The following is a 24,121-nucleotide window of genomic DNA, read 5'->3' on the forward strand; positions in this document are numbered from 1 at the left end:
TCCGACTGTACTAAATTGTCTCAATTATATATTTCGAAATTATTAATATTAATGAAAAAAATTTACTATAAATAAAAACTGTAGATCTGACTATCCAACTAAATCTTTAACTCAGGATGTCTCTAGATATTTAAAAATTCACTATCTAAATCCTGATCCGAACTGTCCCAAATAAATTTAAAAATCATCACGATCATGTTATCTTCTTCGTCCAAATATTATATCATCATGTTCATGTCATTGTCAATACTTAACTATTGTTTAAACATCCACCTTTTAACATTAAACAAAATTATCATTAACCTAAACAGACAAGGACGCGAGTAGATAGAGATCACAGTGACCACTAAACTTAAAACTAATTAATTAATTTATTTTTTGAATTATTTAAATATTTGATTATTTTAATGCAGTTTGAGACAGAGAGAGACAACGACGAAGGAAAGAAGAAGAAAACGAACTGACGAAGAAAGAAAGAAAGAATGAGAAAACGAAGACGAAGAAGAAGAAAGAGAAAGAGAAAACATGAATCTCTCTGTTTCTTCTTCATAAAATCCAAAATCTCAAAATCTTTTTCTAGAAATGATGATGGAGAAACGTTTGGATTCAAAGGACAAGGTTGTGGAAGAGATCATGAGGATTCACAGATCTCTTCCATCTAGACCTGATATCGAAGACGTCGAGACCGCTACTTCTCTGATTCAAAACGTTGACAAAGAGGATCGGATTCGCTTGGACGCCATTGATGAACAAACCACCTCTTTTTCTGGTGTTCCTAAAGAGCTTTTCGACGTGTTGAAGGAGATGAGGAGATGTCTCGTTCGTTTCCAGAGCGTTGAACAGAGAAGAGAAGCCAACAAAGTCCTCGATCTGGAATCTGTACACGTTGTCTTCGACGATTTGATTCAGAGAGCTTCGCATTGCATTGCTTCCCCTAACGGCACCACCACCACCACCACCTCTGTGCCTCGCTCTGTTCCTTCTGATCAGAGTCCTGTCAAGTCAAAGGAGATTTTAACCCGTGAAGATACGTTTTTGAAGAAAGCGACATCTTCGTTTTACAGTGATGGTTTGTTAGCTCCTCGGAAGCCTCAGGTTTTTGATTCAACACTTCAGGCTAAGAACGTCACAGGTGAGTTCCATTTGGAATCTGAACGTTTTCATGATTCGTTTGTTTTTCCAATGGAATCATCTTTATATGTGTAGTACTAGGCCATGAAAAATGTTCTGACTTTTGGATAGAATCTCTACTTTTAAGATTCAAAATAGTGTCTTTCATGTTGATTAGTTTGCTTTTCCCAATGGAGATTTATATATGTGTAGGCCATGGAAAAGTGTTTTGACTTGAAATGTTTTGCAATGGACTCTGTTTCGTCTCTAATTGTTATATATGTGTAGGCCATGATGGGGAGAAGTTGAGTCTTATAAAACTTGCTAGTTTGATTGAAGTATCTGCCAAGAAAGCTACTCAGGAGCTAAATCTGCAGCACAAGCTGATGGATCAGCTTGAATGGCTTCCGGATTCTATAGGCAAGTTATCGAGTCTGGTTAGGCTAGATTTGTCTGAGAATTGCATCATGGTACTTCCGGCAACCATAGGAGGGCTTTTGTCCCTGACAAAGCTTGATTTGCATTCTAACAGAATTGGTCAGCTTCCTGAGTGTATAGGAGATTTGCTTAACTTGGTCAACCTGAATCTTAGCGGAAACCAATTATCATCTCTTCCATCAGCATTTAGTAAATTGATACATCTCGAGGAACTTGATCTGAGCTCTAACAGCCTCTCCACTCTCCCTGAATCTATTGGTTCTCTTGTGAGCCTAAAGAAGCTCGATGTTGAAACAAATAACATCGAAGAGATTCCACATAGTATCTCTGGTTGTTCTTCCCTGAAAGAACTCCGTGCGGATTACAACAGACTTAAAGCTCTTCCTGAAGCTGTTGGGAAGTTATCGACCTTAGAGATTCTGAACGTCCGTTACAACAACATTCGGCAGCTACCAACAACGATGTCCTCCATGGCTAACCTCAAAGAGCTAGATGTGAGTTTCAACGAGCTTGAGTCAGTACCGGAGAGCTTATGTTATGCCAAAACGCTTGTTAAGCTTAACATTGGGAACAATTTTGCTAACTTAAGATCGCTCCCAGGGTTGATAGGCAACCTTGAGATGCTAGAAGAGCTTGATATGAGCAATAACCAGATCCGTTTCCTTCCATATTCTTTCAAAACGCTTTCACAGCTGCGGGTTCTTAACACACAGCAAAACCCCCTTGAAGAGCTTCCAAGAGATATAACCGAAAAGGGCGCACAGGTTCTTCTTTCTTCTCTCAGTTATATTTGTCTGTAGATTCCGCAGTTTGTGGTTTGTGTCAGTCATGGATGATTGATTCATGCTCTTTGCTATTATTTCAGGCCGTGGTTCAGTACATGAATGATCTCGTGGAGACAAGAAACACGAAATCTCAAAGAACTAAGCCGAAAAAGAGCTGGCTTAACAGTATTTGCTTCTTCTGCAAGTCCACCAACTAGAGAAAACAGAGCAGCATGGAGATCCTCTAAACCACTCTTGACAAAATCTGACCTTTTATCTTTAGGTAGATTTCTTTCTTAGAGATTCAAACATGAAATCCAACAAAAAAAGACCAGTTTCATTTTCATGTTTCAGGTGTATGTCTGTGACAACCGTTGGCAGGACAGAAGATTCCCGTTGTGTCCAGACAGTTCACCATTCATTCTTTTATTCACAATCACATGTTCTTTCAAAATGTTTTCATATCACTCTTTGTATACTGGTGCTTTGTTTGTTGTATCTTGAGGAAAATGTAATTCAAATTGTTAATCTCTTAAGTGATTCTATTCTTGTTTTTCTTGATGTAACTTTTTACGTTTTCGTCGCTGAACTGAACCTCAATTCTTGTTTTCTTTTGATGTACCAAAAGTCTTGAAAATAAGAGATCACGTCCGGAATAAATATGTTATAACAACATTTCATACATGGACAAAGATATTAGTCATATGCCTCTTGCGTTCCCATGTATTAGGATGTTTGTGTTATAGTGCTGAAACATAGTTAAGGCTAAATATGATTTACTAACAACAAAACAAACTAGATACTGTTACTCATAAGTTGATACATATTCAGGATTACAATTTCCTATTACTAACAGAACTCAAAAGTTAAGAATTAACCAAGGTCAGATCATCAAAAGCTTGAGCTACTCAGTTTTTGAAGAGTTCATATTCTGCCTTCACTCTCTGCACCAAATCAGATAGCTTCTTCAGATCCATTTCCTCGTATGTAACTGCGCTCAGTTTCTTCTTGCAAATGTCGTTCGGCCTGTTTCATTTCTATCAACTCTTCCAACCTAGCCTAATAAACATGACAAGACATTAAAGATTCATCAACATAACTATAGTTGTATTTCAAAATAAAACAGTCAGATGCATTATAGCTTGTTTATTTTACATTATATGGATCGAGCATAATCTTTCTCATTCTTTTCACCTCAGCGAGCTCAGACTTAGCCATCTGAAACATAAAAAGACATTACATATGTCAACCATAACAATGTCTTATACAAAATCAACAAACTTGAGAAGCATAAAATCATTTCTTGCTTACCTTTACTATGGACTCGGCTTCAGCCACCTCAGCCTCACGCATCTGAAACATGAGAAGACATTACATATGCCAACCATGACTTATGTCTTTACAAAATCAAACAACTTGAGATGCATAACACCAAGTCTTGCTTTACCTTTACTAAGGACTTGCCTTGAGCCAAGCACTGTAAACATGGGAAAAAATCAGCTGGAGACATAAGAATTCAACAATTTCTGTATACTAACAAACAAACAAAAATTCTCATTTCTTGCTTTACCTGTTTGGCTTCTTTGATTAGTTTATTTGCATTAGGGGTTAAAGCATCATCTGCAGGAAAGACATTGGATCAAGCTTGTTTCCGGAAAGAAAAAAAAAGAAAAAAAAAAAGCAAAATCATCAACTTATCAATGACCAAAAACAAATATCCTTTAAAGCCACATTACTTGTGTAGTATCCAAGAGCAAATACTGGTGCATTCTTAAACAAAAAAAACCCTGCAAAAAGATTTCGCCTTTAAATCTCTCAGTTCATGGGTTTATCAAAAGAGATCAAATACAAGAAATAAAAAAAAAAAGTGTTACTTTGAAGAGAAGAGACCCATGATCTTCGTGACCCTCCTCTGAAATAATTTGTTTAGGGATTCTCTTAGTCAACAATACAGATGGAAATGAAAATAGTAATAAAAAAGTATCAAAGAACAAAATTCACCACCACAAGTGTCATTTACAGGTAAACTTATAAACTGATTTCAAAAAGTCAGGAGCTTTCAAGCATTAGCTATATCAAATGGGCCAAAAGGGCTCTGTAAGAAAACCCTAACACCAACAAAATCGAACTGAAAGAAGATAAAACAAACAGAGAAACGGCTTTGACTCTAACAGAGAAGCAATAATGAGCAAGACCTACGCGAGATTGACGATAATGGCGATTTTTAGAAGAGAGACACGCAGAGCTAAAAAAATGTTCTTCAGTACTCTCCACTCCGTTCCTAAACAACGAATGGAAAAGCAAACCGGGATTTTGTAGAGACATTTTTTACTTTCGGTTTGGGTTCTCTCTTGTTGGACCGTGTTTGTTAGGAAAGGCCCAGTAAGCCCAAGAAGTGTTTGTTAAAAAACCCAGAAATTGTGAGCAAACCAGCAAGTTGTTGGAAACCAAGAGCTTCAAACGGCACGATGTGTTAATATGAAAATGTCCCACATCGCTCAGACACAAAGTAATGACTGAGGAAGCAGGGTTATAAATAAAGAAGTGGACTGTTCGAGCAAATTACTTACCTGGACGGGGTCAACTCGTGATCAAGAAGGCGAGTGGCTTAGGCTAGTGACCTCCATTGCACATTAAGGAGGGGCGCTTAGCGTAAAGTCTTCTCCAAGAGGAAGAGCCTACGTCATTATTTGTGGCAGGGGGGTTTGCGTTCGCGCAGCCCCCACCATCTTTAGTCACAATATTCATCTTTTCAGCATTAAATTAATTATCTTGTTGGCACATTTTGTTGTCTGGAGGAATTTTGTCTTCTTTTGTTAAGGTACAGAGTCCCACATCGGAAAGAAATATAGAGTTGATGGGTATTGTGTGACTATAAAAGAAAGAGGGTTTCGTTGAATGAAAAGCATCTTTGCGCTTGGGGCACTGACGCAGCTAGTGAGGTCTTAACCGAGGCGCGTCTATTGCTGGTTGAAAACTATTTCCAAACCCCCTCCTAGGCCTAAGCCTGTCCTGGGCCTTCGAGAATTTCTGGAAAAGCTCCCTTCGGGGGTAAAGCTCTACAATTCTTAGTTTAATATTTAGTCCCATTATGTCCACGTGTCAAAAGATGTTTATGATCTGTTCTACAAAACTAAACCTAAAAGTTAAAACCTGCCCAATTTTTCTAGTCCCAACTTTCATCTAACAACATACAAACTTAAAATACACGGTGCAAAGATATGATCAAATACATACATTTTAATTGGTTTTTTACTAAGACCTACAGTCTACAGACATTTTGGGTGTTCATTAGAGCAATATGTGTTCATAAGTTAAAAAATAACTCTTTAACATTATTCTGCTTATTCCAATACCCTTCCCCAAATCACTTGTTGCTATAACACAACAAAGCTGTTACATTTTCCAATCGCTGAATGATCTTAACCGTAGAGAAGTTACCGGTGTTATTTCTCCTTTATAAGCCGTCTGTTAAGAATCATAGGGCTTATTATAAGCTGAAGAAGAGCTGGGTCAACAGTATTTGCTTCTTCGGCAAGTCCACCAACTAGAGAAAACAGAGCAACATGATCATTCTCTAAACCATTCTTGACAAAATCTGACCTTTTTATAGTCATGTAAATTTATTTCTTACAACTCCACACAACACGAAAGGTCCAAGCAAAGAAGCCAATTTCATTTTCACTCTGACCTTTATTTCTCTTGATGTAATGCTTTTTTGGTGGCTGCGCCAAAAAACTCTTGCATATTGATGCAATTAGAGACTTAAGTCCCAGAATTAAATATGTCTAATTTGAAAAGCACAACAACAACAACAAAATCGTGCAAGGACAATGAATCTAGTGTATATGTTGCCCTTGTCCGGTATATTTGTGTTATAGTGCTAAAACATACATAAGGTTAAATATGATTTACTAACACCAGAAACTAAGTAATGTTTTACTGAAAAAGGTGATAGGATTCAAGGATTAACATAGACTAAGTTATGTATATTAAATTATTGATTAATGAATAGGAAAACTCCAAAGTTAAAAAGAGTTAACTAAAGTCAGATCATCAAAACCTTGAGCTACTTAGTTGTTAAATACTTCAATCTCTCCTACAAATCATGCATATTGTTTCTTCTGATCCATTTCCTTTTATGAAACTCTGCTCAGTTTCTTTCTTTTTCCCGCATTAGATCGTCCAACATCATTCTCATTTCTTTCAACTCAGCTCTAGACGACTGCAACATGAAAAAGTCATTACAGATTCATCAACCATATATAAGAATTTGTCCAATTTCAAAAATCAGCAAACTTTAGATGCGTTAATACATAATTAACACTATGCATTACTTGTTTTTTTCTACCTGCAAAAGATTTTCAAACTTCGTTTCCATTTCTCTTGTCTTAGCCATTTGAGCCTTAGCAGACTGAAACATTACAGTTACAGATATATATCAACCATCTATATATATATATATATGTCCTTTGAAAATCAAATAACACTATTTATTGTTTTTTACCTCTTGCAAGGAGTTAATCTCAGCGTTACACCTCTTAAACATGAGAAAATTCGAATGGACACATTAAAAATCAACCATTAGTCTTCTATAAAAGCTAATTAAGGAGCGATCAATGTGCTTACCTCTTCGTGTATGGACAAAGTCCAAGTACCAACTGTAGGAAAGACGATAAACACAAATGATAAGCTTCTTTCGAATGCAAAAAAAAAAAAAAAAACACACAGCTACAACCATAATCTAAATTTCCTACAACCCCAAGTTCTTTAGTTTACAGCCACTTACGTATTTCGCAGAATGCTAATCCTAATATAAGACCATAACCAGTCCCTCTCAATGATCTTTTTCTTATCCTCCTGAAAGAGAAATTTTTAGAGGTTCTTAATACAGATGGCAATGTAGTATCATAAAATAAAAACACACGGTTAACAAGATAGAACAAATATTTTAAGATTCTAACACAAACGTACACCTGTTGATTTGCGAATTGACCTAAAAAAAATAAAAAAATTCGAACAACAAAATCGAAGAAAGAAACAGACATTAACCTGTAGAAAGAAAACTGAGCAGACCTAGAAAATTCTCTGCGCGAGATTGATTGTCAACTTGAAACGATGGAAATAAGAGGGGATACATAAGGCAAACAAAAACAGTGAGAATTGAGAAATTTTAGGGATCTTAATGGGCCGAGTTAATATACATATCACTACTAGGGTTTTTTTTTGCTTCCAGAGCAAGTAACTATTCTACAACAACAAATATATGTGTAAAACTATGCGTATCTTCCGTAATATCCTTTCATACTGGAGTTGAGTCATGAATGATCTTGTGGAAGCAAGAAAGACCAAGCCCAAGAAGAGTAAAGTCAACTATGTATATGCTTCTTCAGCAAGTCTCCAGAGAAAACAGAGCAATATGGTGATCCGCTGAACCACTCCTGACGAAATCTGACCTTTCAACACCAAAAGTCCAACACAAGTGATTAGGAAGACTAGAATTATATTATTGTGTACTCTTTCTTCTTTGGCACTTGTACCATTTTGATAACCAGTTTTGCTGTATCCAATATCCGAGAATCTTTCTATATAGTATTCTCATAGCTTGGTCCAAGAATGTATCACAATTGTGTTCATCCATGTGTCAATTATTTTTCAAGAATCGTCTTGGTTTGTTAGGAAATGTTATTCAGTTCTCGTTTCTTTTGAAATCTTAAAGAAATTACTGATCAAGTCCAGAATAACTGTTAACTTTGGAAATAACTACATAATTCCATACAAGGGTTGAATTGATAATGTTACTCAATGGTTGATACATATTTCAAGGTTTAACACTTAAAATAGTTACTATTTAGTAATTTACGAACAAAAATTAGAAGTTAAAGAGTTAAACAAGGTGAGACTCAGACTCATCAATCTTGAGCTACTTATTTCCATATTCTGCCTTCATTATCTGCACCATATCACATTAATTTCTCTTAGCTTTTTTCAACGTGCTGCTGCTGCCTTAGATTCAGATCTCCACTTTTTTCAAATCCTATCTGTGACTGAAATAAGATGAAAAAAAAAAAATCAGGTGGATACATTACATATGGAGCATAATTGTGTCTATTAACCATTTCTTTTTTACCTCTAGGATGGACTTCACTTTAGCCATAGTGGACTGAAACAAGAGAAACATCAGGTGGCCGCAGATGTTCAGATCAACCATATAAAGGTTATCTTTCTAACTTTCTAAAATAAAACAACTGCATATATAACACCATTTCTCTTGCTTACCTCATCGAACGGCTTTCTTATGTTGCTTGAACGACTTCTTATGATTGAGAGAATCTCAGCCAACTGAAACAATGGCAAATCAGGTGGAGCCAGGACATTTAGAAATCAACCCATAAAGTGTGTCTTTTCAAAATAAAACAACTTGAGATGCAATCAGAGCCGGCCAGGAGTACAAGCAGGGCAAGCAGGTGCTTGCGGCCGTCAGATAATATAATAATTAATCGGCCTGTTTTTCTGAAAAGTTCTCTTGGTCTGATGGTAAAGCAGCAGGTTTTCAGTGACCTGCACCAGGGTTTGATTCCCAGCCTCTCTATTCCATAAATAGTCAGCGCCGGCTCTGGATGCAATAACACCGTTTCTTGATTACCTCTAGACAACTTGAGATGCAATAACACCGTTTCTTGCAACCCATAAAGATTTTTCTCATGTTTCATACATAGACTGAAACATGAGAAAAATCTTTCAAAGAAAACGCAAAAACCACACTCGTTGCACTTGATGTAAAAACGCCATCTTTTCTTTGAATCTAATTTAACATTTTATTCAAAAAAAAAAAAAAAAAAAAAAAAAACATGAGAAAAATCAGAGGAAGAAGCATTAGAAGATATCAAACCATAACTCTGTATCCTTTCCAATTCAGAAAATTGCAATTTTTTTGCTTACCCGAGCCATTAACTTCTCCAATGACTCGCTCAAAGAATCCATCCCAGCCATAAGCTTCTTAGTCTTGAGAAATCCGAGAGTGTACACAAGTTTAAAATCAACCATAACCGTCTATCTATTTATAAAAAAAAGAAAAGCTAACGAACATATTGGGATCAATGTGCTTATACCTCTTCCGCTTCATCTGAATTAGAGTATAAATCAGCATCTGAGGGAAGAAGACAATAAAGAACACTGATAAATCTTCACAAGCAAAACAAAAACTACAGCCATAAACTAATCAATACCCGAAAAGATCCTTTACAGTCACATACGCGTGAAGAATCCAAGACCAAATATTGCATTTGTCTTAGAAGCTTGAACAAAAGCTCTCCAGAACAGTCCCTTCCTCCCCTGAGAAGATAAATCTCTCCTGCCATAATACTGCAGTTTATTTCCCATTCAATTTCAGTTCATGGTTTACCAAAAGATCAAACAAAACAAAGAAAAAAGAACAAAAGAGGCAAGAAAATGTTACCTTCAAGAGAATGGAGCCCAAGAATCCCATGATGCTCTTGATCCTGTGATATATATATTTAGGTATTCTCTTAGTCTTCAACATCATATATAAAGATGGGAGCTTTAAAAAAACAAAACACATGCAATTTCAATTTAGTAAAGTATATAACAAAGCAAATTTCAAAACCAGATTCGCATGTATTATCATCTCTAAGGAATAAAGATATAGCCTTTCCAGCATTGGCGATCTTATGGTATTAATGTTCTCTGGAAAAACCGACAGTTTAGACAAACATAAACAAACAGAGGTCTAATGGTCTTATGGGTTCATCTCTAATGGAGAAAAGGTGGAGCCTTTCGAGCATTGGTGGTCTTGTGGGTTCATCTCTAATGGAAAAAAGGTGGAGCCTTTGGAGCATTCATGGGTTTAATGGTCTTTGTGAAAACGATACTAAGCTAAACATAAACACAAAATCTATGTGAGAAGTCACCTAGAAACAAACAGAGGTCTAATGGGAAAAAAAAAGGTGGAGCCTTTAGAGCATTGGCGATCTTATGGGTCTAAAGGTCTCTAGAAAAACCGATTACGAAGACAAGCATTAACAGTTGTTGATTGATGTGCAATTCACCTAGAATTAGAAATAAGAGTTGTACGGAAAACCCTAACAACAAAATCCGAAACAGAGAAAAGAAACAAACAGAGGAACGGCATTGAGTAGAGAAAGAAGAAGATTGAATTAACCTAGAAACCTTACGCGACATTGTTGATTTTTTTTGTTTCAGACGATGTTGAGAGAGAGAGAACACTGAACGCCAACAATGTCTTCTAGTAGTACCGTTCACTTGCAAAAACGCTGGAAACAAGAGCGAAAGAGGCAAACAAAACAGTGAAATGTCATTCAATAAACCGGGTTTGGTTCGGTTGGTTTTCTGAATTTTGACTTTGATGTCCGAGCGGTGAGAGTGAGAGAGACCACGTTTTGTGTTACAAAGACCTAAGACCGCTCTAGAGACTTTCCATGAGAAATGAAACTGATCCATCAAAATTCAATCAGTTTGGGCCTAAAAAGCCCTCTAAAATCAAATTTCTATTGGAATCTGATTTTAAACATATTTGCTAATTCAGCTCAGAGTTCAGTTGTATACAAAAAGTCAAAACTACAAACTTTGGCCAATTCATGTACAAATTTTACCTATTTTAGCTTAAAACTGAAGACAAATAACAAGCTTTGTAAAACTCTGTTTCTTTATTATGATTTCAAGATGCTTTACAATATTGAGTCACATTATCTTATATATAGTCTCTAGAGAACAATGTAGAATTTGGTGACTCATCTCTCAAGGATACAGCTGTAAAATAGCTTAGACTTCATCCTTATCTTGTAGAACTTCAAACTGGTTTTGGAGAAGAGGTGTTGCAGAAGGGACAATCAACTTTGTCTTGACTTGTGCTTATTGACTTGGTTTGTAAATTGGGCCTTTGTCTTGTTGGATTGTTTTCTGGCCCATTTTGCTTATCTATCCTATATTCCCCCTCAAACTTGTGGTGGGTGAAACACCAACACCAAGTTTGCGCCGAAGATCTTCAAACTCTCTCCTTGGTAATGACTTAGTGAATATGTCAGCCAGTTGAAGCTGAGCTGGAAAATGGATTGTCTCAATGTGCCCAAGTGCGACATGTTCCCTGATGTAGTGGAAGTCAGTGTCGAAGTGTTTGGAATGTTTGTGAAGTGCTGGATTGGCACTCAAGTAAACGGCAGAGAGGTTGTCACACTGCAGCAGGGTAGGAAACTGTTGCGAGATCTTCAAATCACGGAGAAAGAATGAGAGCCAAGTGTTTTCATGAGCAATAGCAGTCAAAGCTCTATATTCAGCCTCAGTTGAGGAATTTAAAACCGTTTCTTATCTTCTAGCTGACCAGCTTATCAGGTTGGGACCAAGAAGAACACAAAAGCCGGTGGTAGAGCGTCGAGTCTTCTTACAGCCGGCATGATCTCTGTCACAGTAAGCGGAAAGAGATAAGTTTGAGCTTTTCTATAGATATATCCCCATATGCAGAGTGCCTTTAATATATCGAAGGATGCGTTTGAGAAGTCCAAAGTCAAAGACTGTTGGTTCGTGCATCCGTTGGCACACAAAGTTCACGACAAACTGAATGTCAGGCCTTGTGATTGTGAGGTATTGGAGCTTTCCTGCAAGACTTCTGAAGTACGTTGGCTCGGAGAAAGGTTCAGAGTTCAGCTTGACCAGATTTTGTGGAAGTGGGGTAGGCATAGGGTTTCAGTTAGACATAACATCTTGGTGTAGTATGTCTGAAGCATATGCTATCTGATGAAGAAAGGACCCAGAAGAGCATTTCTGAATCTCAATTCCAAGAAAGTAACTTTGAGCTCCAAGATCCTTCATGGAAAACCTCTTGTTCAGAGATATGAGCAGAGTTTGTAAAAGATCTTGATCATTCCCTGTGAGAAGCATGTCATCAACATAGATTAGCAATACCAATGACTTACCATTTTTGTGATAAGTGAATAGAGAAGGATCCGATTTGCTGCAGGTGAACACAAACTCAATCAAATATTTGTTGAATGTGTCAAACCATGCTCTAGGGGCTTGTTTGAGGCCGTAAAGAGCTTTCGTTAGGTGACACACATGAGATGGTCTCTTCTCATCGGCAGAACCCGGAGGCTGCAACATGAAAACTGGTTCTTGTAGTTCTCCATGAAGAGACGCATTTGAGACATCAAGCTGTTTTATTGCCCTGTCTTTTGTAGTTGCAACATCAAGGACCATTCGAATGGTTGCCGTTCTTACTACAGGACTAAATGTTTCAAGATGAATCCAAACCTTCCTCCTGATCAAAACCCTTGGCCACAAGCCGAGCTTTGAGCTTTTCAACAGATCCATCCGACTTGAGTTTGGTTTTAAAAACCCATTTGCATCCTAAGATGTTCCTATCCTCTGTGGGTTCAACCAAATCCCATGTATGTAACATGTGAATTGTTGTTATCTCATCATGTGTAGCATCATTATGTAACATGTGAATTGTTGTTATCTCATCATGTGTAGCATCATTCCAGCCAGGATGTTTTAGTGCTTCTGCAATATTCTTAGGTTTTGCAGGAGCAAATCTTGAAGTAAGGAGAACAGACCTAGTGTTAGGCTTATGAATTCCTGCCTTTTTTCTAGTGGTCATGGGGTGGATGTTGTCGACTTGAGGCTCTTCTTGTTGTTCGCCATGCTCTTCTTCCTCTTCTGTAGTGGAGGTGTCAGCTTCTTCACTGGTAGAATTGTTAGCCTCATCACTTGTAGAACCGTCACTTTCACTAAGAATGTGATTGTCATCATGTCCAGGAATGTATGCAGGAGCATGATTGTTGACTTGGTTTGTTGTAGGTTTCAGCATTGGTGATTGATATACCGGTGACAAGACAGATGTTTCAACATTTAAGGTTGATATTGCAGTGGATGCTTGCCAAGCTTGCAGAAGAGGCGTAGTATATGTAGGAATCAGAGACTTGTATTGTTCAGTAAATGGAAAACTTGTCTCATCAAACACCACATGTCTTGAGATATAGACCTTACTTGTTGGTGGATAAAGGCATCTATATCCTTTATACTGAGTGTGATATCCCAGAAAAACGCATTGTAAAGACCTTGGATCAAATTTGTGTGTGGCCATTGGTCTGAGGCAGGGATAGCAGGCATAACCAAACACTCTTAGCATGGCATAGTTCGGTTTTTGTTAAACAGGAACTCATAGGGACTGTACTGTGGTTATCGAGACTTGCCAAAGGAAGCAGGTTTGTGATGAAGCTCGTTGTGAAGAAAGCTTCGACCTAGTGATGAAGTGGAGTATGACTGTGGAACAACATCGATATGCCAAGCTCCACTAGATGTCTATGTTTTCGTTCTGCAACTCTATTTTGCTGAGGAGTGTAAGGACAAGATATGCGATGAATGATTCCATTATCTGACAAATGTTATTTTAAGAGATTAATTGTAAACTCTCCACCTCCATCACTCTAAAATACCTTTATCTTTGTCTTGAATTGATTTTCAACCATTTTCTAAAATATCTTGAAGATAACAATGAACTCAGATTTAGCTTTCATTGGATAGAACCAAGTGAACCTTGACAAATCATCCACAAAAATAGCATAGTATTTTAATCCTTGATTTGATACAACTGGGAATGGTCCCCATAGATCACAATGTATTAGATCTAGGGGACACAAAACACGTGAATCCGAAGAAAAAAACTGAAATCTACTACTCTTCCCCATCTGGCAAGGCTCACAAATGGAGGTGGTTCTACTCTTATTGAAAATTATCTCCTTGATGGTCTTAAGTTGTTGAAGAATCTGAGAATTTTAATGTCCAAGCCTGTGATGCCAAGTTTCTTCTGAAGCTGCACATTGACGGTTAGAGAAAAAGGCTACAAATTCACCATTCCCCAACACATAAAGTCCACTACTTCGAGGACCCTTTGCCACCATCTTCTGAGTGGGTATATCAACAATACATACTTTGTTAGAGTCAAACCAAATCCCACAAGGAAGATCATCACATAACTTAGAGACAGAGATTAGAGACTTTTGCATATCAGGACACACCAAAACATCATTTAATAAGACTGTACCAGCAGTCAAAGTAATGGTGGTGGATCCAACATGAGTGATGGGAAGATAGGCTCCGTCTCCAACTAGCAAAATATCATTGCTAGTGTAGGTTGTCGCGGTCTGCAGGTTACCAGTGGAGGGAGTGACATGAGATGTCGCACCGGAGTGTGTGACCCAATCATTACCATCAGAAACTTGCAGAGACGAAAAAACTTGAGCAACATCAGGACGTTGATAGTTGTTATCAAACCGATTGTAACAATCATACGCCATATGACCAACACACCCACAAATCTGACAGATATGTCGGTCTTCATTCACTTGAGAACTGGACTGGTGTTGAGAGAACCCTCTGCCTCGTGAAGAATAACCACCACGTCCTCTTGATGTTCATATATTTTGCCCTGTTTTCCCTTAGTATATTCACATCTTTTGCATTATTTTCTATCTCATTTGTCCATTATTGCATAGTTTTAGAACTGTTTATGCATTAGAGTAGATTTGCATTGCATTTGCATAGTTTCTTGCATAAACAGGTGATTTTGGATCCTAAGGAGCATAGAAGTGATGCTGAAGCAGATTGGAGCTGTCAAGAGAAGGAAACAAGGGATTTGGAGCTGAAAAATCAAGGTCCGGAAGTCCACTCGACCAAGCACTCGGCCGTGTGCGGAGAAGGACTCGACCGGATGGGAGAAGCAAAAGAAGAAGCCACTCGACCAGCACTCGACCGAGCACCTGGTCGAGTTGACCGAGCCGCCCACTTATTTTGTCTTTTAGCATTTTTAGGGTTTCCCTTCCTTTTCCTATAAAAGGCCTTGTACTCTGCAGCCACAAAAGGAGAGATTTTTTAGAGAGTACATTCCTAGACCTAGTATTTACCCTTTTTGGGAATTATTCCTTTTTGCTTTTTATTGCTTAGATCTTTAGCCATTTTTGTTTATTTTTCTAAGAAATCTTTGATACTTGTTGGTTTCATAACTTTCAAAGTATTAAGAATTTGAGTTTGATTTCTTCTTCAATATTGTAGATCTTCATCTCATCTTTTTAAACATGCAAGTTTCATTGATTTCTGGGTTTATGACTTTGTTTATCATGTTTTGTGTTTGTGAGTAGTTGTTTAGGATCTTAAGGATGGGTTAGGCTGGATGATGGTTGTGGTTGTTTAGATTGGTCAAGCTTGTTTGTTATAGATCTCTTCTAGGCTAGATATGCTCTATGCTAATCTTATATCCAAGAGGGTAAGGTTAGATCTTAAGCTTCTTAGCATCATACCAATGTCTAAGTTGTTAGATAAGGATAGATCTAGAGATTATCATGAAGCATGCTAAGAGATTAGATGTTTTGTTGATTTTTGACTTTAATGATCTGTTGTTTAATGTCTGCTTTTATATGATCTTTGCTAGTGAGAGCTAGACTGGGAATATCTTAGCTTGATTGTTATTGCCAAGAGATTGGATTAACTTGTATTAGGAGATAATTGTCTAGAGATGGCTCATGTTTGATTGAGGTTTGTTGACCAGTTTTAGATAATCATAGCTTGAATCCAGCTCATTAATCCATCCTTAAGACATTTCTTTGTTTATTGATTTCCTTTTTAAGCATTGTTAATTGATTGTTGTTTGCTTTGTTTCAATATTTGCTCTGTTTCTGGCATTCGCTCATAAACTCGACCATCCACTCGATCGAGCAACCGATCGAGTGCTTGCTCGAGCTCCTTCCAGAGTTCCTGTTTTATGTTCTGCATCTTTCTGTTTCATTCCCTGTTTCATTCTAGTTGCATTTCCTGTTGCATTCATTTAGTTTTTGTTTAATCATGTGGCATCACTTAGTTTGTTTACTATAATTCCTGTTCCTGTTTCATTTCATTATTGCTTTAATCATTCTGTTTATTTTGCATTTAGTACCCTGTTTTTAGTAGGTTTTCATTTTGCATTTCTTAATCTTCATTAGGTTGTTAGTGACAAACATCCTTTATATTTGGCTTGACTTAGATGAGTATTCACATCCTGATTGCTTGCATCACACTCATTATGGTTTGACATCTCTTATATTACAACTGCATAAGGGTAATTGAAACACCTTCCACCTGATCATCATATCATTCCATCTCTTTCATCATATCATTCACCAAACAAAAATCCGAGTTTCACCTCTGTTGTGACCAGATCTACCTCTGCCACGATAGCCTCCTCTAGATTGGTTGTCGTATCCTGATTGTTGAGCATGAAAGACTAGGTGTAAAGTGACCGATTCAGGAACACTGTAGGACCTAAGCTTGGTGTCAAAGCTTTCTACTTTAGATACAACATCACCAAAGCTAGGTGGATTGAGTTTACTCAGAGAACTTTGAATCACAGTCGTGATTGGGTCATAATCACGACCTAACCCATTCAAGAACCCGAAGATCTTAAGAGACTTGTCAATGGGTTTCCTAATAGAGCTTAAAGCATCTCAAATAGCAATAAACTCACGACAAATATGCAGCAAAGGTCATATCTTTTTTCTCTAGAACCCACAAACTACGACGAAGAGTAAACTCTCTAGCTATGCTACTCTTGTTGAAGTTTTCAGCTAAAGAAAGCCAGATATCTCTAGAGGTAATGAGATTGTGAACATACCCGATTACCTCTTCTGACAAGGTTCCTAAAAGCCATGAGTGAATGAGTGATCTGTGCAGAACCAGGACTCATACTGCGGATTAGGGACCTCTGTGGCAGTGTTGCCGGTTGCAGACGAGGTGGTACGCGGCGGAGCTATGAAGGTGCCATTAATGAACCCGATGAGCTTTTGGCAAGACAAGAGAGACTCAAATTATGTTTTCCAAAGAAGATAGTTGGTGTTGTTTAGTTTGATAGTGATAGTACTAGTAACATGAATGTTATCAGGAAAATGATATGCAGTAGCCATTGAAGCACTTGTGAGGGTTTTACAATGGCTCTGATACCATGAATACAAATAACAAGCTTTGTAAAACTCTGTTTCTTTATTATGATTTCAAGATGCTTTACAATATTGAGTCACATTGTCTTATATAGAGTCTCTAAAGAACAATCTAGAATTTGGTGACTCATCTCTCAAGAATACAGTTGTAGAATAGCTTAGTCTTCATCCTTATCTTGTAGAACTTCAAATTGGTTTTGGAGGAGAGTTGTTGTAGAATGTACAGTCAACTTTGTCTTGACTTGTGCTTGTTAACTTCCTTTGCAAATTGGGCCTACATACACTAAATTAGTAAGTACTAACACTACGACTAGTTCAATTAATGGGTGCTAGTTAGTTTGACTACCATGTTAGAGTTAGTACTTAATAATCCTACCAATTGCCACGCCAAAATCAGTTGTCACGTTATAAACCATTTTCAAAAGCTGTTTTTTGTCTTATATTTTATTTATTTATTTATAGTTATATTGTTTTTATGTAAAAACGAAGATGCAACCAATAATCAAAAAAACTTCATCTTTTATTAAGAATCTCTTAAACAATTTTACAAGGAGTGTTTAATCAGATTTACACATAGCCAACAGGACTTGTCACTGACAAATTTTTAATCTACCCAAAAACCCAATGAACCTAAAAGCTTATTCGCCTTAGTTCTGAAAATTCTTTTTGAACAATCAACCTTTGAAACAAAACAATGTTGCAACACTTCATCTGAACATTGACGAGTGGTTTCCTCAACAAATGCAACTGCAGCAGAGTGATTCTTTTGACCTTGCAATTGTTTAGATATAGCTAAGAGTCCTGATGATTCATCATTCAATCATTAGTATTGATCTAGTTGATTCAGTTGTGACTTTTTCTTGTACAGGTGGTTCTGTAACATGCTTTTGTAGAACCTGAGGTTTAACCCCAACATCATCTTCAGTGATTATCTTTGAGAGATTGCAGCATAGATTGAATTCCTCAGACTCTCTACAACCTTGATCATACTTTTTCTCATCATTCTTAAATTTTTTATTGTACAGATGTTTTTTAGCCACCCAGACTCTAGAAAAATGATAGGGATCAATAAAACACTTTCTTGCCATCCAAAGCTCATTGATCTTGTTCTTAAAATTGTAACAAAAAGATATGACATGAGCAGTTTTACCACAATGATAACATTCATAAATCCTTTGTCCTCGTTTGGATTTAGTCCAACCTTTTCGCTCATGAGCAGATATAGGTTGATGTTGTATGTTCCTGGTTGGTGCAACAAAGACCTTCTGTTGAACCACTTTTTCCAGAATATTTGATTCAGCTTCATGATTTACATTGCTCTTAACGAAGCTTACTGATTTATCACGAGACAACAACTCAACAGTTTCCTCTTTGTGAAAACTCAGACCTCGATGCTGAGATCCTACAATTCCCATAGATAGTATCTCATCAAGTTTCTTGCCACCATTATACAACATCCTAATCTTCTTGTGATTCTCATTCAGCTCTCTTTCCAGAATTGTTGCTATTTTTTTTTCCAAACCATACTTTTCTTGAAGTGCCTTCCCTTTCTTTTCTAATACTTCTTATCCAGAAGAAGGAAGTTCCTCACCAATCAATCCTTCATAATTATTTTCTTCAAGCATACTGACTTTGGCTTCCAAACGCAGCTTTTTCTTTATAAGAACCAATTTTTCGTTGCACAACTGGACCTAGTTGTCGTACAAAATACAATAGCTCTCTTTTGAAATCGACTCTTCATCATCATCATCTGAGCTTTCATCAGCTATATCATCACTCTTAGCATTGTATGCAAAAAGATTCAACATTCGTCCTTCTTCTTCATCCCCATTACTCTCTGATTCGAATCACTAAAGCTAACAAATGTCTTACTATTTCCTTTCACCATGTTTGGGCATTCAGATTTCAAATGTCCAATTCTTTTACATTCAAAGCACTTCATCTCCTTGCCCTTAACCATTGGACAGTCAAGTTTGTAATGAACAAAACCACCACATTCAAGACACTGAATCTCTTTTCTCCGATCAACTTTTTCTTTCTCATATCTATTTGGCCTAGAACAAGACCTCTCTGTATCACTTTGATTCCAGCGAGCTAACTCTCGTTCCTATCCTTTTTAAACACGCTTGAGAGCTTTCCAAAGTTTTTTACCATCAAGTACATGTTATCTTTTATCTCTTGCAACTGATCACTCATGTCATCTTCCTTGAATGGAATTCCTTTACCAGACTGATATCCCAAGATCTCAACCTATAGCGAGTATAGAGCTCTCGTCGGTTGACTGCTCCGATACCAATTGTAAAAATGAAGATGCAGCCAATAATGAAAAGATTTTTTTCTCTTATTAAGAATCTCTTAAACAACCTTACAAGGAGTTTTAATCATATTTACACATAATCAACACGACTTGTCACTGACCAATTCTTAATCTACCCAAAAACCCAAAGAACCTAAAAGCTTATTCGCCTTAGTTCTGAAAATTCTTCTTGAACAGACAAACAACATGTTTGCCCCAATAACACAATATATAGGACACCTCCTATTCTTGGGTTTACCCCTAAAGTGAACCATTTTGTTCACTTTTCCTTATTTTAACCAATAAGAATATGATATGTCATAATACATTTAATAACCTATTCATTCACTTATTTATAAAATAAGGAAACAAAATCTATATACATTATTATAAAATTAAAAACTCAAACCGCTCTTTTATAAACCTAAACCGACATATAATTTCGCTTTAATTATAAAATCTAAACCTTAACCACTGCATTTGTAAACCCAAACCGACATATAATTTCGCTTTAATTATAAAATCTAAACCCTAACCACTTCATTTGTAAACCCAAACCAACATATAATTTCGTTATAATTATAAAATCTAAACCCTAACCACTTCATTTGTAAACCCAAACCAACATATAATTTCGTTTTAATTATTAAATCTAAACCCTAATCATCTTATTTGTAAACCCAAACCGATACATAATTTTGTTCTAATTGTAAAATTTAAACCAAATCTATATTTAACTTTCCTTAATTAAAAGTATAGAATTTGTTTACTTAATTTATTTTGCTTTTTAATTTAATTTTGATTTATTTATAGAAAATTCTGATTAGTTGGAAATGAAGAAGTGAACAACAAATTTTATCTTAGGAGTGAAACTAAGTATTTTTCTTTTTAATTTCTTAAAGAGGAAATAGAGAATACGATCTATTCCCTTTGTTCCATTTTACTAAATACTTTAGAAAATTTTATTTGTTTTATTTTATTTGAATTTCTCAAGTTTTATGCATTATTTATACAGTATTAAGTTACCGGTTTTGTGACCCTTTTTTTTTTTTTGGTGCAACGACCGGTTTTGTGACTATTTTGACTTATGTAGTATATTTTCTATTGGATTAATTTTCTAGATGATAATTTTTTTTTTTAATTTAAGTTTTGTGTTTCTAGTGAAGAAAAAAAAAAGTTTAAAATGGATGAGATGGTGTACAATAATGATATCCCCAATAGTAATTGTTAAAATTGTGGAAGATGTCAGCATTAAAGAAACACAACTTTGTTCTTATACAATTGATTGCAAAACCCATAACAATTTTATCCAAAAGTAAGAAAAGTAGAAAACAATCAATTATTTCCCCTGAAAAGGAACTTAGGTAATTTCGGAGGGACCGAGGAGTAGTGCTTAGGTTTTGTTTGCCTCTCAGATAAGCTCACATGGCCGACTCCATTAGCTGTCTAATCAAATAATCTAATCTATATTGAGTATTTCACTCTTCTTGTAAATTAGATTTTTGGAAAAAAACACAAACAAACATCTCGAAACTTGAACTCCATCTGAGATTTGATTAAGTACAGTGGATTAACAAAAACAAGAAAAAGAGATCTCTAATCCTATTTTTAACTCACTTTACACATACTTAATTATGCAACTACTTATTATTGCCCATAATAAAAACAAAAATTAGTGTTAAGGAAGAAACGTAGGGATGGTAGTAGAAGAAGAGTGTTGGTGATGATGTTGATGTTGATGTTGATGTTGATGACGATGAGCTTGATCTTTCACCCCCGCCGTGGAAGCGTGACCACACCGGTCACATCTCAACGGCGTAAGAATCCGGCGACAAGAAGGACAAGACGACCTAGAAACCAGCCATTTGTCTATACACGCCACGTGGAAAGAATGGCCACATAGAGGAAGCACTCTTATCACTTCACCGTCGGCGAACTCAGTGAGACAAATAGCACATTCCGTCGTGTCTCCGTCGTCACCGCCGCCGGAGGTAGATTCCGCGACGGTGAAAGTGGATCTTGGTAGAGACTGGAGAGCTTTCTTTTTCAAGCCTTTGTTCGGAGACGGCGAAGAATCTCCACCGCCGGTGAACCTCCGGAGCCAAGCGCAACGCACGACGGCGGCGAGGCCAGCTACGCATATAAGAGCGCAAAGAAGAGCGGACAAAATCACCACCATGTCTGATTCCGCTACGATCATCTCCTGAGACGGTTGTGGTGGCGGCGGCGCCGTCTCAAGTAATCTTGACGGTCGAATCATCTTTTTTGAGCTTTGGAGTTTTTTTTTTTCCTTTTTCTTTGTGTGAGTTTGAAGACAAGAAAATGTGTGGAGTGATGAAGATAAGAAAGAATCTTGATCCACGTAATAATAGAGACACATAAAGGATACATACATATATAATAATATGTGTATATCAAAATAAGATATTATTAATATTTAGATCAAAAACTATATGATAATGTAATACATGCATGGTTTGGATGAAGAAAAACAAAATTAGTAAGTACTAATTATTTACTTGTGTTTTTTTTCCTTCGAATTTAATGGCTAAATTAGTGTTTAATTTGTTTACATGCAATTTGTGTCTCCTAATTAATGAGAGTATTGTAGTTTCGTGTGGAAACAAATTCAGTTAAGAAACAAACATTTTGCTCTCAAAAGAGATGCGTACATCTATCTCCAACTTCTTAGATCACAAACCCTTTTTTTCTTTTTCTTCCTACACTTCCAAATTGTGTGTGTGTGTGTGTGCATGTTCATTTCTCTTACGACTAAGTCAATTGATGGTGAGAGATCATCAAGACTTGTTTATTTTCATTATGTGTATAAAAATAATTGTTTTTATATGGTTATGGTATTAAAAATCGGATAGAGAGAGGTGAAGGTGACTAATAATATATTTATTGAAATTCGAAGGAGAATTTGGAGTAAATAGTAGTATATAAAGAAGAAAAGATGGGTAGGTGGGTTGGCTTTATAGGTTCAGTTTTGACGAACACATTATCAAAAGGTATAAGTAAGCTCCTTTCTCACCTAAACGGCTAAACCTACCTTCGATTAGACCTTTTTTATTTTATTTTTAAATTCTCTTACATTTAAATATTTTTTTCATAATATGTGTTTGTTTCTGTCATAACCCTAATTAATAAAATAGGAGGACAAAGAAAAATGAGAGATCAATGTGTGGAATAGAACATGGCATTTGTAAATAACACCGGCCACTACTGGTTGGTACTTGGTTATTTATTTACTCATTGCATTATACTTTTATTTTTGTAATAAGAATTTTAGCATCACAAACTTTTAGTAATGTTTTTGCCAACCAATTAACCGACCATTTGTTTTTGGTACACGAGATAATTTTGAAGCTCGAAATTCGCATTTTGATTCTAACATATATAGTAACTTTTGTGTGTGTGTGTGTGTAATTTGTCTTCTACTAATAGATTTTGGATCTTATAAGTTTTGTATAGGCATAGGTGGGATCTGGATTTAAATCAATTATTATCGAAAACAAAATCTTTAAAAGTGGATCATCGTGTCAATAAATTTGGTAGGATATACGTATATATAAATCGAAACAGGATACAATTTGACACGTAATGTATTGGTGAAAATTTTATACTATGAATTAATAAATAAATAGTTTGCACAAAAAAAAAAATGAATTAATAAATAAATAACCCGCAGGTACACGTCTGTATACATTTGAGGTTCGTTCGTCATTTTATATTTGAAGTTCACACCTTGACCAATGACCATAATAGATTGAGATTCTTTTGTATCCAAGTAATTTACAACTTTGTTTTTTTCACGTCTAACAAACCTCAAACCACTTGGACTCTTTTATAGATGAATCAAGTTCCAATTAAACCGTGTCGAAATGCTAAACCAGATATCAAAACCAGTCTCAATTAAACCTTTTATTTATCAAAAAAAATTGATTAGTTGGTCAGCAGAGTTGGGAAGCTCTCCATATCGAGTTATCGACGCATGTTCCTTTCTAATCAAAGTGATTATGTCTTAAACTGATAATGTTTTCCTCTTCTTTTAGCATTTAGTGTAGCTCATAATACAACTTTAACCAACTTAAGTTTGTGACTCTAGCTTTCGATATAAAAACAGTAGAACTTGTAAGTATAAAGACATCCGAAATGGAATCTTTCTTTAGCTAACTTGCTTTTTATTTTATTTTTTAACGTCTCTTTACATGAATGCAAGACATGTGAATCTTACCAAAATACAAAGCAAAAGACAAATATAAAATAAAAAAAATCAACAATGGATATAGAAAGGGAAAAAAAAACTGTTTAACCAAAGTTGGTGGTTTTTTTAGCTTTGGTCTTGGATTAGTAGAGACTGTAGAGTTTAGGTAATGTTGTTCCCTTTTCTTATACCTTACCATTAACCTATAATTTTATCAGATTTAATCACGAGAAACACTATATCATATCGTTTTTTTTTTGGGGTAGTTTTCGCCTTAAAATTAATCAAAAAAATTCGTAAAAGTGGG

At 36.2% G+C, this 24,121-nt stretch overlaps 3 protein-coding genes, 2 non-coding genes and 1 pseudogene across 14 annotated transcripts; 3 read left to right on the forward strand and 3 right to left on the reverse strand.

Moving 5' to 3' along the window:
• Positions 1–393: 393 nt before the first annotated feature.
• Positions 394–2,972, forward strand: LOC104767047 (plant intracellular Ras-group-related LRR protein 5). 2 transcript variants are annotated; one of them, XM_010491068.2, is made up of 4 exons: positions 394–1,132; positions 1,399–2,312; positions 2,414–2,595; positions 2,667–2,972. In XM_010491068.2, exons 1-3 carry the CDS (start codon positions 583–585, stop codon positions 2,528–2,530), a joined length of 1,581 nt encoding a protein of 526 aa, XP_010489370.1. In that variant the 5' UTR covers positions 394–582; the 3' UTR covers positions 2,531–2,595; positions 2,667–2,972. The 2 variants fall into 2 exon arrangements, with proteins under 2 accessions (XP_010489370.1, XP_010489371.1); XM_010491069.2 differs by having other exon boundaries at positions 417–1,132; positions 2,694–2,972.
• A 99-nt stretch (positions 2,973–3,071) lies between these two features.
• Positions 3,072–5,060, reverse strand: LOC104768145 (uncharacterized). The gene is made up of 9 exons (XM_087501277.1): positions 4,934–5,060; positions 4,512–4,662; positions 4,187–4,224; positions 4,049–4,099; positions 3,883–3,932; positions 3,760–3,789; positions 3,624–3,665; positions 3,468–3,530; positions 3,072–3,371 (listed from the first exon to the last, which is right to left on the reverse strand). Exons 1-9 carry the CDS (start codon positions 5,058–5,060, stop codon positions 3,267–3,269), a joined length of 657 nt encoding a protein of 218 aa, XP_087357403.1. The 3' UTR covers positions 3,072–3,266.
• On the forward strand, positions 4,875–5,038 carry LOC147920895 (U1 spliceosomal RNA). Its single transcript, XR_015592016.1, has one exon. It is a non-coding gene; the product is annotated as a U1 spliceosomal RNA (small nuclear RNA).
• A 159-nt stretch (positions 5,061–5,219) lies between the features above and the next one.
• Positions 5,220–5,371, forward strand: LOC147920896 (U4 spliceosomal RNA). Its single transcript, XR_015592021.1, has one exon. It is a non-coding gene; the product is annotated as a U4 spliceosomal RNA (small nuclear RNA).
• Positions 5,372–8,038: 2,667 nt separating this feature from the next.
• Positions 8,039–10,739, reverse strand: LOC104767048 (uncharacterized). 8 transcript variants are annotated; one of them, XR_015590636.1, is made up of 8 exons: positions 10,508–10,645; positions 9,772–9,814; positions 9,569–9,666; positions 9,425–9,462; positions 9,255–9,317; positions 8,592–9,117; positions 8,443–8,475; positions 8,039–8,359 (listed from the first exon to the last, which is right to left on the reverse strand). XR_015590636.1 is itself a non-coding variant. In XM_087500772.1 (8 exons), exons 2-6 carry the CDS (start codon positions 9,799–9,801, stop codon positions 9,022–9,024), a joined length of 336 nt encoding a protein of 111 aa, XP_087356898.1. In that variant the 5' UTR covers positions 9,802–9,814; positions 10,508–10,739; the 3' UTR covers positions 8,039–8,359; positions 8,443–8,475; positions 8,592–9,021. The 8 variants fall into 8 exon arrangements, 3 of the variants coding, with proteins under 3 accessions (XP_087356898.1, XP_087356899.1, XP_010489372.1); XR_015590639.1 differs by having other exon boundaries at positions 9,542–9,666; XR_015590635.1 differs by having other exon boundaries at positions 9,542–9,677.
• A 10,393-nt stretch (positions 10,740–21,132) lies between these two features.
• Positions 21,133–21,980, reverse strand: LOC104767049 (putative E3 ubiquitin-protein ligase ATL44 pseudogene; annotated as a pseudogene). Its single transcript, XR_015591534.1, has one exon. The product of XR_015591534.1 is annotated as a putative E3 ubiquitin-protein ligase ATL44 pseudogene (transcript).
• Positions 21,981–24,121: the final 2,141 nt, after the last annotated feature.

Source organism: Camelina sativa, chromosome 19 (genome assembly GCF_030686135.1).
Source record: "Camelina sativa cultivar CO46 ecotype springtype chromosome 19, ASM3068613v1".
Taxonomy (NCBI): domain Eukaryota; kingdom Viridiplantae; phylum Streptophyta; class Magnoliopsida; order Brassicales; family Brassicaceae; genus Camelina; species Camelina sativa.